The sequence below is a fragment of the Carassius carassius genome, chromosome 38 (assembly GCF_963082965.1).
Source record: "Carassius carassius chromosome 38, fCarCar2.1, whole genome shotgun sequence".
NCBI lineage: Eukaryota > Metazoa > Chordata > Actinopteri > Cypriniformes > Cyprinidae > Carassius > Carassius carassius.
In genome coordinates, this window is record NC_081792.1 from 5827421 (window position 1) to 5846253 (window position 18833).

Sequence of the window (18833 nt, forward strand, 5' to 3'; positions counted from 1 at the left end):
AAAAAAAAAAAAAAAAACACTTCTATTTGTTAGATATGATTTAAACCAACTGAGGACAGTTCCCTGGATGCCCACAAGATATTCTAGTCGGGATAAAAGAGTTTTATGATCAACTGTATCAAAAGCCGAGGTTAAGTCTAGCAGTATTAGGATCACTGAGTCACCAGCGTCAGTCGCTAACAGTATATCATTAGAGACCCTTAATAAAGCAGATTCGGTGCTGTGCAGAGGCTTAAAACCAGACTGGAAAGTTCCAAGAATTTGATTTGAGCTAAGAAAAGACTGGAGTTGATGTTTTATTATTCTAATTCACAGATTAAATTTAAGTATTTGACTTAAAAGATAATGGACACTTTTAGAAAAATGGCTTTATAAAGGTAAAAATGCCCATTAAAAAAACTTATTGGAAAATGTTAATTTATATTAGTGTGAATAAAACAAACAAATAAATAAAAAATAATATTTATTTTTAATCTTTTTATACACATGATTTTACTGAAGGCTACCAGGATAAAAATAACTGAGTTTATTATATTCATAAACATAAACAAACTATATGTTACCATTGACCACAAAATCAGTCTTAAGTGTACATTTTTCTAAATTGACATTTATACATAATCTGAAAGCTGAATAAATAAGCTTTCCATTGATGTATGGTTTATTATGATCTTACAATATTTGGCCAAGGTACAACTATTTGAAAATCTGGAATATGAGAGTACAAAATCTAAATACTTCCTTTGAAGTTGTCCATATGAATTCTTAGCAATGCATTTTACTAATCAAAAATTAAGTTTTGATATATTTACGGTAGGAAATTTACTAAATATCTTCATGGAACATGATCTTTACTTAATATCCTAATGATTTTTGGCATAGAAGAAAAATCAATAATTTTGACTCATACATAAAAGGATTTTTTTTTTTTTTTTTTTGGCTATTGCTAAAAATATACCCCAGTGACTTAAAACTGGTTTTGTGGTCCAGGGTAACATATCTTCTCTATGTCCAGTTTTTAGCGTGGATCATTCATTTCAAAATTTAATCTGATTGTTATGTTTAAGAATCTGTTATCTTGAAGAATAATTTATGCTGCTACTGTCCACTGACTTGGTTTTAAACCTATATTATTTATGAGTCTTAAAACATGTTGTAAGGCACACTTGTAAGTCAGGAAAATCTAAATTTTCTCGGGGGAGTATGCCCCCTCCAATCTCTATTTTGGGACCTCTGTCTTTATAAAAAAAAAACCTATGCATAAAAAAAGTAAAAACGCTTAAAAGTATCTGGACCAAACGCCACTGAGACATCAAAATTTAAAAATTGTGTGTCACAGATATTTATCAAGAGCAGAAAGATTTTTCTGACACTAGGTGGTGCTGTAATATGTGAATTAAGTTGTTTTGCATTAAATGTTTTCTGTCTCAGTTTTTGGCTCTTTTACAGATTTTCACAAAAACTGGCATAGAGACTCTCCAGGAAAAAAAATTGTCAAATCATCCCTCAAAAAAAAATTATAATAAAAATACACCAGGAATGTTCAACACTGCAGTCAGCTCCAACCATTATTAAACACACCTAAACCAGTTAAGCAAGGTCTTCAAAAAACTTGTTGGTGCAGGTTACAGCTAAACAGGACTTTAGCCCATGTGATTGACCCATTTACTTTTTTCTACACAATTATGCTTTATATATATATATATATATATATATATATATATATATATATATATATATATATATATATATATATATATATATATATATATATATATAAACACTAACACTAGCGTTCCATATTCATATTTTATTCTGTCTATTTGTTTACTTTTTATTTATTATGAATAAATAAATCAATTAAAAAAAAAAAAAAAACTTGCTGCGTGTACTGTGTTAGACTGACCGGGATTTGTCACAGCACCTACATATTATTGCTCTTTTGTTAGTTTTGATTGTTTCCATTGTTCTCATTTGTAAGTTGCTTTGAATAAAAGCATCTGCTAAATGACTAAATGTAAATTAAATCACTTGTTCACATTTACATTTCCTCTGCCTATTTAAAACATTTATAACTTTGCAGTATATTTATTTATTTATGTATTTCTATAGCCTCCTGCATTAAAAAATAAATAAATAAAATACAAAAATACATAAAAACAACAACTTAAAATAAGACCTCTTCTCCTACTCGGCTATATTGGATGCTTTCAATTTGTTTGTGTGTGTTTTTTTTTTTTTTTTTTGCTTTTTTTTTTTTAACTCTTTACTTTGAAATACTTTACCAAATGATAATACATAAAAATAATATCAAAATAAAACCGAAGAAAATTACAATCTTTATAACAGATTCAGGAGTATGTAACGAATAATAAAGGAGTGAACTTCAGTATCTAGGGTCACTGATTATTAATATGAATAATTCATGAGGTGATCGTTCACACACAGTTGGCGCGCGTCCCCGCTGCTGTGAATCAAGATGGCGGCCGCCGCCGGATCAGGTACATTTATGAAAAACTGCTTTTTTTTATTAAACCGTTTCTTTCTTTCGTATCCAAAACGAGTGTTATGAAATGATAAAACGCGGAAGAAATATACTTTCAATGAAGTATTCGCTCGTGTTGTTGTGTTTAGGGTCTCAGCATTTATGTGGGTGTGTTTGCACAGCATTAGCCTGTCAAAGCAGTGACATTTATCGCGTTTAATGTCGATTGTACTTCTTTTTTAGTCTGTTTTAAATAGTTTACGATCTATATACATCGCTCTTAATGTAAATGGATTAAAAGACAACGGGGTTTTAATATAATCTGACTATTCTGTTGATTAGCCATGTAGCTTATTCAACTGCAGCGTCATGATAGAGAAACTACACCATGGCTGTGTCTCAATCCTTGTGCTCTAGATAGACTGCAGTTTGTGCCCCACGGCCGCGTTCCGTGTCAGTTGAAACTGGTTGATGTTTTAAACATGCTTTCTTTGTTGGCAGTTCGTTAGGTTTAATCATACTTTTTGCCAAAATGCCGTATATGTAGGCAGCTCTTTAATTTAAGACACGACCGTTGACTTTAGTGGTGTTGCAAACCTAACATTTCATAATGCACAATAACTAACTTTTTAATAATGTCAGTTCCTTTACGGGCCTCTTGTTGAAAATGTAAAGTACATGTTGTCTTACTATTTTATCATTTATCACATTCTTAACTCACGTGCTTTGTAGCACATAACATACACCTTAAAAAAAAAGTAGGGTTTCACTATTACATTATTATACACTAAAGTATTAGTTTATATTACTTTTGAAATATATTATTATTATTATTATTATTATTATTATTATTTTATGCTTTTTCTCATTGTATGCAGATGAATGTTTGACCTTTTTGGGAGCTAACATTTAATAATTTGGTCTTGAGTACAGATTTTTTTTCTTCATGGTGGAAGTGATTTTTATTTTAATGTTTAACAGTGGAATTCCATGTGAAAAACAACATGATTCTGCAAATAAATCTCCACCAATCCAAGTAATAGATCCATTTTCTTAATCGATACAAGTAAATTGCACCAAAATATTTAAGCAAATGATGTAATCGATTGTCTTCCCATGCTGACACACTATTAAAAAATTTGTATATGCTTTTAATTTGATTGTCATTTGCTTAAAATCAAAATTTGTGAAGTTGTAGTTCACCACGTAGCGTGTTTGCTATTTTTCTTGGTTAGTGGATTATAACCACTGATCTATATATATGTTCTATATTATAGATCAGTGATTATAACTCTTAAAGATCATTTTATAGTCCCCATGGGGAGAAAATTCTTCCAGAATCTAGGCCACTGCAAAAGTGTGTTGTTGCACTGTTCACTAGTCACTGGATGAGTATTGTTATTGATTGAGGTTCCAAATATCAGGCCAAGTACCACTGATCAAACCTAAGCGTTCAAGTACTGCCTCGGCCCCACCATTTCCCACAGTTCTCTCTAAAGTTTTTTTTCATTATAGAAATTAATTTGAGCACAAGCTGTCAATCACACAACATATCCAAAACACACATACATCACAATAGTTATCGGTTATCTTGGGCCCTAGGAAATCTGTTTTAGTTTTTCCCAAATTCCGTTTAATTTTTTTCTAAATTAATTTTTTTCCATTTTTATTTTTCTTGACTCTTTTTTTTATGTTTAAATTAAATTGTATTTATTTTAAAAGCACGTCTAATTAAAATCAGGAAACTTATACATTTTCACATCAATTCATTTAAAGTTTAACAAAGTTAGATGTTTAGAACCCTATGAAATGTTTAATGTTTTCTTCACTATATCTTTTATTATCTAATTCTGTGTTTTAGCATGTCTAATTATTTAAATGCATAAAACAACTTAATTTGTAAATTTTTTACAGTAGCCTTGTTTTTTCCCCAGAATTCCTGTTGTTTTAAAATTTTTCTATTTATCAAACGAAGGGATAAAATATTAATTTAATTTATCTTTTAATTACTGAAAATTCAGCAAACATTATTTTTTGGTAAACAAAAGGGATTTACTATTAAAAGTAAAACATGGAAGAAATGTTGTGCGATTATTGCTTAAAAATAATGTTTTTTTTCATTTTAGTAGTAGTAGTAAGCTATGTACATTCTGCTGAACAATAGTAATACGTTTCTGGCAAATACTTGTCTTTAAACTAAACCTTTTATTCTGACGGGTTGCCGTGAATACCTTTACAGTTCTGTGTATGTGATAGGACGCTAGTTTTACTCAAATCAAACGGTCAAATGCTCATGAAGTGACTCTCAGAACAGTTCTGGAGATGTTATTCATGTATTTACCACCTCATTTATTGAGACGACAAACACTGAAATCACCGGGGCGTCATGCGCGCTTCCGTGTGTGTAATAAATGAAACCCTGCTTCCGCACCATTCATTAACAGAGACACACAGAACATGCAGGATTCATATTTAAATAGACTTAACTGGCTTAATATTTACAGATATTATTCCATATTGTGTTTTGATTTAAATGTAATGATGTACTTTTTATTAATTCATAAAAAATTTGACAAATTCTGTGACATTCCACGTTAAACTTTTGAATTCCATTTTTCTATCTGGATTCCGTCCGCGTTTTCTGCATTGCGGAAATCATAGGGCCCTAGTTATCTGCAAAAATCCATGCTGATAGTTTTCCCTGGTTGTGTCCATTGCTGAAACGACTGAGAAGGTCCGCTGTCATTATACATTTCCCAAATCAGTGACATCATTTATGAACTTGGTAATTAAAGAGTTAAAATCTTGGATTAAACATTTGGTAGTTTTGATCAGGACTGAGGTTGATTAATAGATTTATGCAAAAAAATATGATACAAAATTCTGATACATTTTTACAACAGTTCAATTTAGTGGATGTTTTCATCCACGAACATAACGAAAGGGTAGTGAATTTGCCCACAGTGTATTAAGTTTTTGAAAATTTTCAAAGCATTTTCCCAAAATATGTGTCAAAATAAGATTTGTCACAAAAAATTATTGCATTTGCTGAAACACAGAGAAAGTTGTGGCCAAAATAAGACTCAACTTTACCCCCTAGTGGACGTCCCCAACAACGCATAAAGGCTAGTCAAGTTTCAGTCAACTGAAAGTAGGGCCCTATGATTTCCGCGATGCAGAAAATGTGGACGGAATCGTGGAATCCAGTCATAAAAACAGAATTTACAGTTTAATCGAAATGTGACAGAATTTGACAAATTTTGAATTAATTAATCAAAAGTAGGTCATTGCACTTACATCAATTCGTGATATGGACTAATATCTGTAAGTAAATATAAAAATTATTTGTGTTTGGGACGCTATTTAGCTTAAATGATTAATATGAATAAACAGTGGTTATAAACAGCTGTTGAGGTAGTATTCTCAAGTGAAGCGAGTTGAGGCTTGATCCCGGAAACAGTGCTTCTTATGTCATCACTTAACAATGAATTGAGGGTGGAAGAGAGCGCTGTTCATTATCTCCCTCCCCCACCTTCAACTCCTGCCAGCACCAAGACTCGAACCTGCCACTTTCAGGTTATAAGTCCAACTCTCTAACCATTAGGCCACAGCTGCCCCCTTGATTTACAAATGCACAAATACAGCTGCACAGCTTGATTTCATTGCTGTGCCACACACTAGCCACTTTTCCACTGTCGGGCCAGAGGAGCTGAACTCTTGAGACGAGACTTATTACAGATAACATTTGTTACTATATGAACTAGGGATATGCCGGTATCAAATTTTCCAGGTGCGATTAATTGCTCATGCCTTTATCACGGTAAATGGTATTATCACGGTATTGAAATTTAGGTTAAAAAATTGCTCAAAATATAGTATAATATAATAGGTTAAATAACTTTTTTCTAATAACAAAAATAACTGAACATTTAAAAAAAAGAAAACAATGAAGAAAAATATATAAAGTTAAAAGTGTTGCACAGATTAAAGTGCAAAAGAACTATAAAGACCCATAGGTGTCACTGTACAATCTCATTAGTTAACCATTAACATTCACAACAGCTACATTTGCTACAGAAGTTATTAATCTTTGTTAAAAAAAAATACAAGTCATAGTTCATGTTAGCTTATTAAATTATACAGCTGCAACTTTACATTTTAACAACGTGTTATTAAATATTGGAATACCTAAGATTAATGAATGTTCAGAAGAATTTGTCATTGGCAGTTTATGTTAACCAATGAATTAACTAATGTTAAAAATGAAGCCCTGGTGTAAAGTGTGATAAGAAAAAATCTAAACATTTTCAAACTATATCTATGGCACGTTATAGTCCAGATTAAAATAACCTATTAAGTCTTAATACTTAAGTATTTGGCACTGTGATGAACATCATAGCAAATACACAAATCTGAATGGCTATTTAAAATTATTTAAATATGTTTCAGAAAGTAGTCCAGCTGGTTTATTTAAGGGGTTTTTAGGGTAAGGACATTTTCTGCAGTTTAGCGCCATCTAGGGGTGCGCGATAAATATTGTACGATAATTAATGTGCATCTCATCAGTAAAGCCGGTTATCTAATCAGCGGTAAATTCCATCAGGTGTGTGATTTCACAGAGCAGCTGTTACTTCACGGAGCCGTTGTTAACTGACTAGCTGCGCAAATAAACGCTGATAATGAATGTGGATTTGCGCAGCTAGTCAGTTAACAACGGCTCCGTGAAGTAACAGCTGCTCTGTGAAATCACACACCTGATGGAATTTACCGCTGATTAGATAACCGGCTTTACTGACAAGATGTGCATTAATTATCGTACGATATTTATTGCGCACCCCTAGCGCTATCTGCTGTCAGAGAGTGAATATGGTTTCATTCAGTTCGTCTCTCACGTGTTCCTCCATGCGCTTCTCTTACATGCTTGTTTACATCAGAGCACACAGAGTCTTTCAAGCAGCATACAGCGGTGTTGTGCATTTTGACCACTTGATGGGAATAGTATTCTTAAAATGCATTCTAAATTCGGAATACTTTGTAATATATAATTATTCGCGGTGTTTAGAAGTGCCCACGATAACAATATCGTGCATATTCATTACCGTGATATATCGCATTACCGAATACCGGCATAAGTCTAAAATGAACACATGATTGTGATCGAGAATAAGAAGCTGATATCTGATTTCTCCAGCGGTCATATTTGCCATGTTTACTATGGTAATGTTAATGCCTAGCGTGCACAGTCTTTTGCATCGCTTATAAATATTTCTGCCTTGTATGATGATTATAATCCACATCGGATCAAATTATTTCAAACACTCGCTGCTGACTGAAAGTGAGTTTTGAGCTTAACTTATTAAAAAAAGTTTTTATTTGAGCTTTCTTTTTCTCTTTTGCTCTGTTTTTATAAAAACACTGAACTTTAAACTCCTCAGTTATGTGAATTCTTGAAGTGAACTTTTGCCTGTCATTAAATAAATGTGCTTTTAAACACAGCTTGAATTGAGCGCAACACATCCAGCGTGTGTGATACCTATGAGTTATATTATTGTGCATTTGTTTTCAAAGGCGTGAAAGTCCCCCGTAACTTCCGGCTGCTGGAGGAGCTTGAGGAGGGTCAGAAGGGTGTTGGAGATGGGACGGTGAGCTGGGGTTTGGAAGACGATGAGGACATGACCCTCACACGCTGGAGAGGAATGATCATAGGACCCCCTAGGGTCAGTTTTACTAGCCTACTTGGCTGTTTTTAATTAATTTAAGATACTGTGCCTCAGTAAATCCATCAAGTTTTTTTTCACATGTTCCTACTCAGAAAAACAAGAGGTCAGCATGGGTATAGAAAAAAACAAAATCATATTTTGTGGCTTTGCATCCTGAAATGAAGATTGTAAGATGTTTTAAGCTCAGCAACTTATAACATTCAAGTGAAAGCTATAACAGTTGGAAAAAGGATCATTCCCTTGTGTCAGTATTTTGTTCAACCGCCTTTAGTCAAGCGTGCCGCACAAGCCCTGAAAAGTGAAGCCAAAACGTCTCGATCGCCCCCTGGTGAGTGGTCATAGTATAGGTCATAAACCCCGCCTCCCCATGTTATTCAATGGGACGCGAGACCAACTAAACAATTAAATTACCCTTCAAATATCTGTTTTCCGAAGCTGTTTTTTGTCATTTACTGTAGTTTATCACGCTAATGTAAATTCAAGTGTTCGTTTTTAAAATAAGTTGTTTTTTTAGATAGTTATTTAATGCTCTAAAAACGGTGGTGTGACGTCGTGATTGACAGCTGTGATTGACAGCTCTCTGAGCCGAGGAGGCACTGAAGCGTCAACAGGCTTTTTTCATGATCTTTGGAGGACTGAGGAGATTGTATTTACCTTATTTTAATGAGATTGGAGTGAAACGGAGCAGACAGAGTTCACAGGAGCAGGACTCCACTTCCAAAACAGTGCAGATTACGGTATGTGCATTCTGCGAGGGAGAGTGAGGGCGGGGCACAGGGGCGGGGCCGTTGATTTCGCGGCTTTAAGGCTTTACTTCCTGCTTGCTACTGCGCATAGCTACTGCGCAGAACTGGTCCCTAGATCGCTATCTGCGCAGGTGCAAGTCCAAGATGTCAGCGCCATATCGGGACACTGGCGGCTTCAGTTTTGACCAATGGAAGAGAGCGAAGGCGAGTCGTCCATCTTTTTTTACAGTCTATGCCTTTAGTATGTTGGGATATATCGCTACTAACTTTGCACATCTAAACGGCAATATTTGTTCTATTCAGTATTCTTTGTTCTATTCTATTCACACTTTTATGCAGTTTGTGGACTGCAGTCTTCAAGTCCTTCCACAGATTTTTAGTGGGGTTTAAATCTGGGCTCTGGACATTCAGCTTTTTCTTCTTCAACCACTGTGTGCTCAGTCTTGCTGTGTGCCTTGGGTCATTGTCATGATGGAAGGTTAACCAGCCTTCCATTGACTACTTCCTGGCAGAGGGACGCATATTTTCCTCAAGAATTTGATAGTATTTTGCTCCATCCATGTTTCCTTCTATCCTGAGAAGTTCTCCAGTGCCTGCTGCAGAGAAACACCCCATAACAGAGGAATGCTCCTGGAGGAATGCTGTCATTTGGATGGTGAGCTGTATTGGATTTTTGCGAGACACATTGTTTGGTTTTGAGGCCAAATAATTACATTTTAGTCACATCTACCTCAGAATCTTCACGGTTTGTTTTGGGAAAGCTCAGCCGTGACTTCATGAGGAGTGGCTTTTTTCTTGCAACCCTCCCATACAAGCCACATTTGTGGAGAATTTGTGATTGTTGTCACATCACCCTTTGTCATAAACTCCTGCAGCTGCTTCAGAGTTGCTGTCGGCCTCTTGGTCACCTCTCTGACCAGTGTCCTCCTGGCTCTTTCATCCAGTTTGGAGCGACGTCCTGAACCAGGAAGGGTCTGTGTTGTACTAAATACCTTCCACTTTTAATAGCAGACATCACTGTGCTTCTAGGCATTGATAAAGACTTTGAAACGTTTTTGTCTCCATCTCCTGACTTGTGCCTGACAACATTATATGGAATTAACATAATCTGAAGTGGTTTAGCAGTTGTATTTACGTTTAAACTAATCACTAGGGCATAAAATATTTTCATCAGGCATAATGTTTATTATGAGCTGTAAATGTTACAGGACCAAACCAGAAGTCTACATTGATCACCATTTGCTTTAAAAGAATAGCAGAATTAATATTATTGGAATAACTTTCAGAATTATAATTTTTTTGCCATCTGATGAACAACTAAAACATTGACAACCAATCCATCCTGCTTTAAAGAAACGTTTAAATGACAAAACAGCAGCAACAGACCAATATCATACGTTGGTGCGGGCGCTGTTATATAGTTTAGTTATCATTCTTGGTTTGAACAGGTATTTAGGCTGATGACTTTTACCAATATATGTTTTTAATTAAGGGATTAATCAGTGTGATATTGTTCTAGAATTGTACTTTTTATATATATATATTGTTTTTTTCATGCAGACCATCTATGAGAACAGGATGTACAGCCTAAGAGTTGAATGTGGACCAAGATATCCAGAAACGCCACCTTTTGTTCGTTTTGTGACGAAGATCAACTTGAATGGAGTGCATAACTCAAATGGTGTGGTAAGTTCAACTGAGCACTGAATATTCAAGTTCCTCCTCATCTGTGACTTTTATCATATGTCTTTTATGTTTCATTAGAACCTTCATGATTTATGCCATTCATAATTCCTTTTTTTTACCATATTGTGTATATCTACCGAGCGCCAACCTCCCGCTCTTTCTAGTGAGGCCAATAAGAAAGTGACTAAAACTGCAATTCATCGACTGGCCGCTTGAGGCTGGCTGCAAAAGGGAGTCAGTCCCATAGACTCCCCATGTTAAAATGCCCAACTTTACAGCAGGAAAAAACATGTTTACAGCCTGGTTAAAAAAATGATTTTGGTCTAAATAGCTAATTTTGCCCTTCATGACAACTGTGAGGGGGGTGAATTTTTTTATAACTCATCCGTTTAAATTATATTAAGGCTTAAAGTTCTGCATAATTAAGGGCGTAGCCACTTGAGTGACAGGTGGATTGCCGCTGCTGACACTGCCGTCGTGCTAGGTGGGTGTGGCTACAGCAACTAGCTCCCGCCTTTTTGTCCATTTTTGATTGTCCGGGAGAGTCGCGCGGTGACGCGCTGCCAAGATGGCGATGGCCCGCTCTACACACTTTAGGCTTCAAAAACTCTCTTCAGGAGTCTACGGTGACGTCACGGACACTACGTCCATGTTTTTATACAGTCTATGATATCTACACATTGAGAGCAGGAATTCTGAATTGCTAATAAACTAGTGGTTCAATGGATCACAAATCTCACGGTTCGGATCACATTATGGTTTTTGACCCACAGATCAGGTCATTTTTCTGATCAGCAAGAAAAGAAAAATATTTCAATTTAACTTGCTTTCCATTTATTACGATGTACTACTTTGATACCAAGAAAATACTACTAGATTAACTAAAAAAGTTTAAACATGATTAAAGAGACAAGAGTAAAAATAAAAACAAATACACAAATCACATACATAAATACAACAGAATATGTTACAAATAAAATAAGGTTGGTCGTATTCAAATACAGAGATGTAATAATTAGGGACAATAACACTGCAGGATGTTCACTGTATAAAATAAATATAGATTTTTATCTTGGGCCTAAAAAAAAAAAAAGTTTGGTTCCGGTTGGTTGTCAGTTGAGGTCATTGGTCGGTAGGGATTTATATTTTTTTTAATTTATTTATTTTTTTCTCCAGTGGCAGTTTTACACACACACACGCGCGCTGATTTTAAATGTGTGTACCGGTACTTTTACGACAGTGATTCTGTATTCCCGTTTAAAGTCTGTTGTTGCCATAGACACGCAAAATGCACACACACACACAAAAAGCCTTCGCGGGAGTTTGACAGGCGATCTCATAGTAGATTAACATGGAGGATTTGAACTTGAAAAACGGAGTGTACAGACATCTTCATGATCTAACTTACAGCGATCTGTTCGACACATTCAAGAGCCACAAAACGGTATTTATTGTTTACATTTCTTTAAAAAATGACCACATTTGAAAGGTGAAATAACCAAATGAGACTTTTTCATATTAAAAGTAAGCTGGTAATGTTAATGTCCTGTCTGTCAGCATGTTGTCAGTGCCCTCTCTGTTCCGCGATATATTGTTGACAATATATTGTGTCTGTTCAGAGGATTCAGTAGAGGATTAAGTTCGGTGTTTGCGTGCCGTCTGGAACATATATGTTTGTGGCTGTGCCCGTAGAGAGCAGCGCGCAAGTAACGAATCGAGTTCCCTTTCGCCTTTTCTCTCTGAAATTGTTTCAAATTCGCTTGCTTGTGTAAATACGAACAGATGATAAACTTGTACTCTATTATAGTTCAATTTTGCAATTAATCTGTGGATCATGTGTGCCAAAGCATGGGGCTTCGTCCGTACAGATCACGGATACATTACAATCCGTTTAACCACAACCGGAAACTTAAAAACAACCAAACTATTTCAGTGTTTCTATTTGGTTGAAGGTTTTTTTTTTGTTGTTGTTTTTTTCCTGCCTTCTCACAACTACGTAATGCTAGACAACAAGACTGACAACTGTTTATCTAATAACATGAACAAATTGTTTGAATAAAGTTTCATAAAATGGTAAAACTCACATTTTAGCATTTAAATAAAGAAAAGGGTTCATTCAAAATGATTATATGTATTTTATCTGCTCCGTCAATAATTCTAGAAACAAATAATACCTTATTGGAATTGATTAAATGTTTAGAATTGACATGAGCTTGTTTTTCATCAACCAGACAAAATTTACAGCAGGGCATGCAAATTCTGACCGTTTTTTTTTTCCCTCTGACACTAGGTGGCACTTATTGAACAGCAGAAATTAGAGCCGTTTCCGTAATCTCAGTGGCCAAATCATTGCAATAAGAACACTTCTTTATTAAAACAATGAACAGCAGCATTCAGCCTGTCACCATGATGTAAATATGAAATATCATACATACAGTAGTAGTTCTTTACAGGTTTTCCTTCGATTGCACTGCTTTTTCACTGTTTGTTTCTATGTAAACATGGACGTGTTCGACTGTTGCACGTTCGCATCTCTTGGAGCATCTTATGCATGAAACGCATTCTATCCCACATCATTGTCAACACAAAAGCCACCTTAATGAATGGCACCTTATGGTTCTTCACAGAGCGTGTCAAAGAATCAGAATCAGAATGAGCTTTATTGCCAGGTATGTTCACACATACGAGGAATTTGTTTTCGTGACAGAGCTCCGCAGTGCAACATAACAGCGACAGAACAAAAAACACAATAAGGAATAAAAAATACAAAAAAATACAAATAGGTGGGTAAGGATTGACAATATACAAATTGACAATGTATGGCAGGTATATTAAAAAGAGCATTTATGTATGTACATGTATATTATGTGGAAAAATTGTAACTGTACGCTAAGTATGTGTGTTTGGATAAATAAGTGTATGTGTATATAAATATAAATATAAGTAGTATAGTGTGTTCCATGTATGTACATGTATATTATGTGCAAAAGATTTACGTGTACGCTAAGTATGTGTGTTGGATAAAAAGTGTAGTGTATATAAATATAAATAGTGTAGTGTGTCCCACAGTTATTATCAGCTGTTCATAAGATGGATTGCCTGAGGGAAGAAACTGTTCCTATGTCTGGTCGTTCTGGTGCTCAGTGCTCTGTAGCGTCGACCAGATGGCAACAGTTCAAAGAGGGAGTGTGCTGGATGTGAGGGGTCCAGAGTGATTTTAACAGCCCTTTTGCTCACTCTGGATAAGTACAGTTCTTGAATAGATGGGAGGGTTGTACCGATAATTCGCTCAGCAGTCCGGACTACCCTCTGTAGTCTTCTGAGGTCCGATTTAGAAGCTGAGCTGAACCAGACAGTTACTGAAGTGCAGAGGATGGATTCGATGATGGTGGAGTAGAACTGTTTCAGCAGATCCTGTGGCAGGTTAAACTTCCTCAGCTGGCGAAGGAAGTACAACCTCTGCTGGGCCTTTTTCACAATGGAGTCAATGTGAATGTCCCACTTCAGGTCCTGAGAGATAGTGGTGCCCAGGAACCTGAATGACTCCACTGCAGTCACAGTGCTGTTCATGATGGTGAGTGGGGGGAGTGCAGGGGGGTTTCTCCTGAAGTCCACAATCATCTCCACTGTTTTGAGTGTGTTAAGCTCCAGGTTGTTGAGACTGCACCAGACAGCCAGCTCTTTAACCTCCTGTCTGTAAGCAGACTCGTCACCGTCCTGAATGAGGCCGATGAGTGTGGTGTCATCTGCAAACTTCAGGAGCTTGACAGAGGGGTCCTTAGATGTGCAGTCATTAGTGTACAGGGAGAAGAGCAGTGGGGAGAGAACACAGCCCTGGGGAGCTCCGGTGCTGATTGTACGGGTGCTGGATGTGTATTTTCCCAGCCTCACTAGCTGCTGCCTGTCTGTCAGGAAGCTGTTGATCCACTGACAGACGGAGGTGGGCACGGAGAGCTGAGTTAGTTTGGGCAGGAGGAGGTTTGGGATGATCGTGTTGAAGGCAGAGCTGAAGTCCACAAACAGGATCCTCACATAGGTCCCCGGTCTGTCTAGGTGTTGCAGAACATAATGCAGTCCGATGTTTACTGCATCGTCCACAGACCTGTTTGCTCTGTAGGCAAACTGAAGAGGATCCAGCAAGGGTCCAGTGATGTCCTTCAGGTGGGCCAGCACCAGTTTTTCAAATGACTTCATGACTACAGACGTTAGAGCCACAGGCCTGTAGTCATTTAGTCCTGTAATTTTGGATTTCTTTGGGATGGGGATGATGGTGGAGCGTTTGAAGCATGAAGGGACTTCGCACAGCTCCAGCGATCTGTTGAAGATCTTTGTGAAGATGGGGGCCAGCTGGTCAGCACAGGATTTCAGACAGGCTGGTGTAACACAATCTGGGCCTGGTGCTTTTTTCCTTTTCTGCTTCCTGAAGACCTGGCGCACCGCATCCTCGCTGATCTGTATTGCAGGTGTGGGGGAGAGGGGGGATGCAGGAGGTGTGAATGGTGAGAGCGCTCGATTGGAGAGGTGTTCAGGGTGGGTTGCAGGAGTTGTGAGTGGTGTGAACAGTTGTTTGGAGAGGCATTCAGGGTTGGTTGCAGGAGTTGTGGATGGTGAGAGCGGTTGATTGGAGAGGTGATCAGGATGGGTTGCAGGAGCTGTTAATGGTGTGAACGGTTGTGTGGAGAGGCATTCAGGGTTGGTTGCAGGAGCTGTGAATGGTGTGAACGTTTGTTTGGAGAGGCATTCAGGGTTGGTTGCAGGAGTTGTTATTGGTGTGAACGGTTGTGTGGAGAGGTGTTCAGGGCAGGTGATGGGTGTTCTTTCAAACCTGCAGTAAAACTCGTTCAGATCGTCTGCCAGTCGTTGATTTTCCACAGTGCTGGGGGGTGGTGTCTTGTAATTGGTGATCTTCTTTAGGCTTTTCCACACTGATGCGGAGTCGTTCGAAGTGAACTGAGTCCTTATTTTTTCAGAATAATTCCTCTTTGCCACTTTGATCTCCTTTTCCAGTGTGTATTTAGCCTGTTTATACAAGACATTGTCCCCCTTCACGTAAGCATCTTCTTTGGCCTGACGGAGCTGTCTGAGTTTTGCAGTGAACCACGGTTTGTCATTGTTGTAATTTAGTTGAGTCTTGGTAGGAATACACATATCCTCACAGAAACTGATATATGATGTTACGGTCTCTGTGAGTTCGTCCAGATCGGTGGCAGCAGCTTCAAAAACACTCCAGTCAGTGAGGTCAAAACAAGATTGTAAATCCTGCTCTGCTTCATTAGTCCATCTTTTTACAGTCCTTAATACAGGTTTAGCTGATTTTAGTTTCTGCCTGTAGGTCGGTATAAGATGAACCAGAAGGTGATCAGAATGTCCCAAAGCTGCTCGTGGAACAGAGTGAAATGCATCCTTTATTGTTGTGTAACAGTGATCCAATATATTACTGTCTCTTGTGGGACAAGTAACATGCTGTCTGTATTTTGGCAGTTCACGGGAGAGATTGGCTTTATTAAAGTCCCCAAGAATGATTAAAACAGAGTCTGGGTGTTGTTGTTCTGTCTCTGTGATCTGCTCAGCGAGTTTCTGTAAAGCTGAGCTCACGTGCGCTTGAGGAGGGATGTAAACACTAACCAGAATGAACGAATGAAACTCCCGCGGCGAATAGAACGGCTTGCAGTTAATGAAGAGCGTTTCGAGATTTGAGCAGCACGTCTTCTTTAACACAGTTACATCTGTACACCACCGTTCATTGATGTAAAAGCATGTCCCGCCGCCGCGCGATTTCCCCGTTGATTCTGCGTCGCGATCCGCTCTAAACAGCTGAAAGTCCGGCAGATGGAGCGCGCTGTCCGGTATGGTGTCATTCAGCCAAGTTTCCGTGAAACACAGAGCAGCAGAGTGGGAGAAATCTTTATTTGTCCGAGAGAGCAGAAGCAGTTCGTCCGTTTTGTTGGGTAGAGAGCGGAGATTTGCCAGATGGATGCTAGGCAACGGCGTTCGAAATCCGCGTTTTCTGAGTCTCACGAGCGCTCCCGCTCGCTTTCCCCGCCTGCGCGTCCTCTTGAAGCGTGTGATCAGAGCAGCCGCTCCGCCGACAAGAATGTCTAGCAAAACATCAGAATAGTCGAAAACCGGTGAAATATCGGGAGATGTGTGTTGCCGAATATCCAGCAATTCGTCCCTGGTGAAACTGATTGCAGGAATATAACTAAAGACAGGACAAACTAACAAAAACACAAAAACAACTGCAGAGCACGTCACGGAGGCAGCCATCCTGTATCGGCGCCACTCAGACACTGGTTAATCAAAGTGGTTAATCAAGTGTGCCGACATGCGGCTGGATCATTCTTTTCTCTTCACTGTTAACATTGGCATATTGTCAAAGTGTCTAATTCTAATGTTTGGTAATATTTCCATTCAAAATCGTAATTCCTCGATTTATAAAAAATGTAATCATGGCAAACCATTAAATTCAAATGAACTGATAAATCTAAGAAAATTGCCAAGCCCTAGCTGTCACATACATTGAGAATATCTAAACTGTAAACCTTTCTTCCACTTCCTGCACAAACATCAGTATCTTCTCACCCGCGTTTAGACCTCTGGCCCAGGGTAGTTCAGCTCAAACCCTAATCAAACTCACCTAACCAATCTGACCAAGATCTTAATTACAGGCAAGTATGTTTGATTAATGTTCGAGCTAAAGCTCTACAGTCGTCTTATAATACTTCTGGACGCATCCCTGAGATAGGAAGTAACATTTAGTAGTTTTTAAACGGGTCCTATGATGCTGCTAAAAAGAACATTATTTTGTGTATTTGGTGCAATGCAATGCGTTTATGCGTTTAACCCTCTGAGGTCTAAGGGTATTTTTGGGGCCTGGAGAAGTTTTGTCATGCCCTGACATTTGTGCTTTTTTCAGTTGCTTATACACATCTAAATGTCTAATATAACTGTAATCAGCATGAACTGGGCAATAACAATATGTGAGCAGCATGTATGTACATGATTGTGTTTTTTTTTTTAAATTGTTGTGCATGGTTAGTGAAAAACTAAACTGTGTGACGCTTGCTTCAATATGTTACGAAACTGTGGCATTCATTCACTCAGACATGCAGATTTCTGCCATTTCATGTTCTCTGACACGAGTCCATAATGTATTTCCATTAAGTGTACAGACCCACTCTCCATGATTCCTTCCACTTTTTCTGCATGCTGGAAATTATAGTCATAAAATGTATGTTGCTTTTCTTAAATGGAATAGACATATAGGTAAATTCTGAAGGACTGTTTAGAAAATCTAAAAAAAAAAAAAAACTTTCTTTATTGCAATGTTTAATGCATTGTCTACATGTCTTTTGGATGACTCAGGTTGACATTCGAGCTGTATCCTCACTGGCCAAGTGGCAGAATTCGTACAGCATCCGTATGGTCCTGCAGGAGCTGCGACGACTCATGATGTGCAAAGAGAACATGAAGCTGCCGCAACCTCCCGAAGGACAGATCTACAGCAACTGAGCTCAGAGCTTCTCCTTCATCTTCTCTACCTTTATCCAGAAAGCATTCCTTCTCCTCCTTTTTTCTGGACTCATGAGAATCCCTCTCTGATCTCCTCTCTGTTCCTGACCACTCCCCATGCGCTGCAGCAACCAATGAGCAGCCCTGCTTCAGGAGCTCTCATTGGACAGAAACGATGGATGCAGTGGTGTGCACAGCAGAATACTGTACATCATTCTAATCTTTTTTTAAATGTTTATTTGTTATACATGCAAATTGTAAAAATAACAAATGATCTTATTGAGTGTAATCTGTGTGCCCTCATTTGAGAAAAGTGCGAGTGAAAAATTGCGCTACCATGTTAACATGCTGTGTGGTGGGAATAAGATATCACTTTCCTTCTCTTTTTTTTTTAGCCTTCGAGTCAACTGTTTTGACGGTTTAATCCAAGGCTTCTGGCCTGACCAGTCAAGATTGAGTCTTAAATCGTGTCTCATTACTTCCTTCAAGGCTCTCAGCTTTAGGTCACTTCAATTTGTTAAAATTTAAAAGCAAAATAATAACATAAGCTCAATAATAGAAAAATGTTTACAACAGCAAAGATGAAGTGTGCAATTTGTATTTTATGTTGTATTCTATCCCATCTTAATATGCAGAGAAAACAATAAGACAGATGTTGGTAGGTTGATGGCTCATTTTCTTTTT

The 18833-nt window shown here is 37.6% G+C and overlaps 1 protein-coding gene across 2 annotated transcripts; it reads left to right on the forward strand.

Annotated features, from left to right (window-relative positions):
* Window positions 1-2416: 2416 nt before the first annotated feature.
* On the forward strand, window positions 2417-18531 carry LOC132119220 (ubiquitin-conjugating enzyme E2 variant 1-like). Of its 2 annotated transcripts, XM_059529013.1 has the most exons (5): window positions 2417-2501; window positions 8054-8202; window positions 10512-10632; window positions 10937-10940; window positions 18003-18090. In XM_059529013.1, the coding sequence occupies exons 1-5, from the start codon at window positions 2480-2482 to the stop codon at window positions 18088-18090; spliced, it is 384 nt and encodes a 127-aa protein (XP_059384996.1). In that variant the 5' UTR covers window positions 2417-2479. The 2 variants fall into 2 exon arrangements, with proteins under 2 accessions (XP_059384996.1, XP_059384995.1); XM_059529012.1 differs by lacking the exon at window positions 10937-10940 and having other exon boundaries at window positions 10512-10637; window positions 18003-18531.
* Window positions 18532-18833: the final 302 nt, after the last annotated feature.

Bases quoted from the DNA above. Each gene is read 5' to 3' on its own strand.
- LOC132119220 (XM_059529012.1), top strand. From the start codon at position 2,480: ATGGCGGCCGCCGCCGGATCAG. The intron at 2,502-8,053 runs GTACATTTATGA...TTGTTTTCAAAG, and splicing joins GGCGGCCGCCGCCGGATCAG to GCGTGAAAGTCCCCCGTAAC. The intron at 8,203-10,511 runs GTCAGTTTTACT...TTTTTCATGCAG, and splicing joins TGATCATAGGACCCCCTAGG to ACCATCTATGAGAACAGGAT.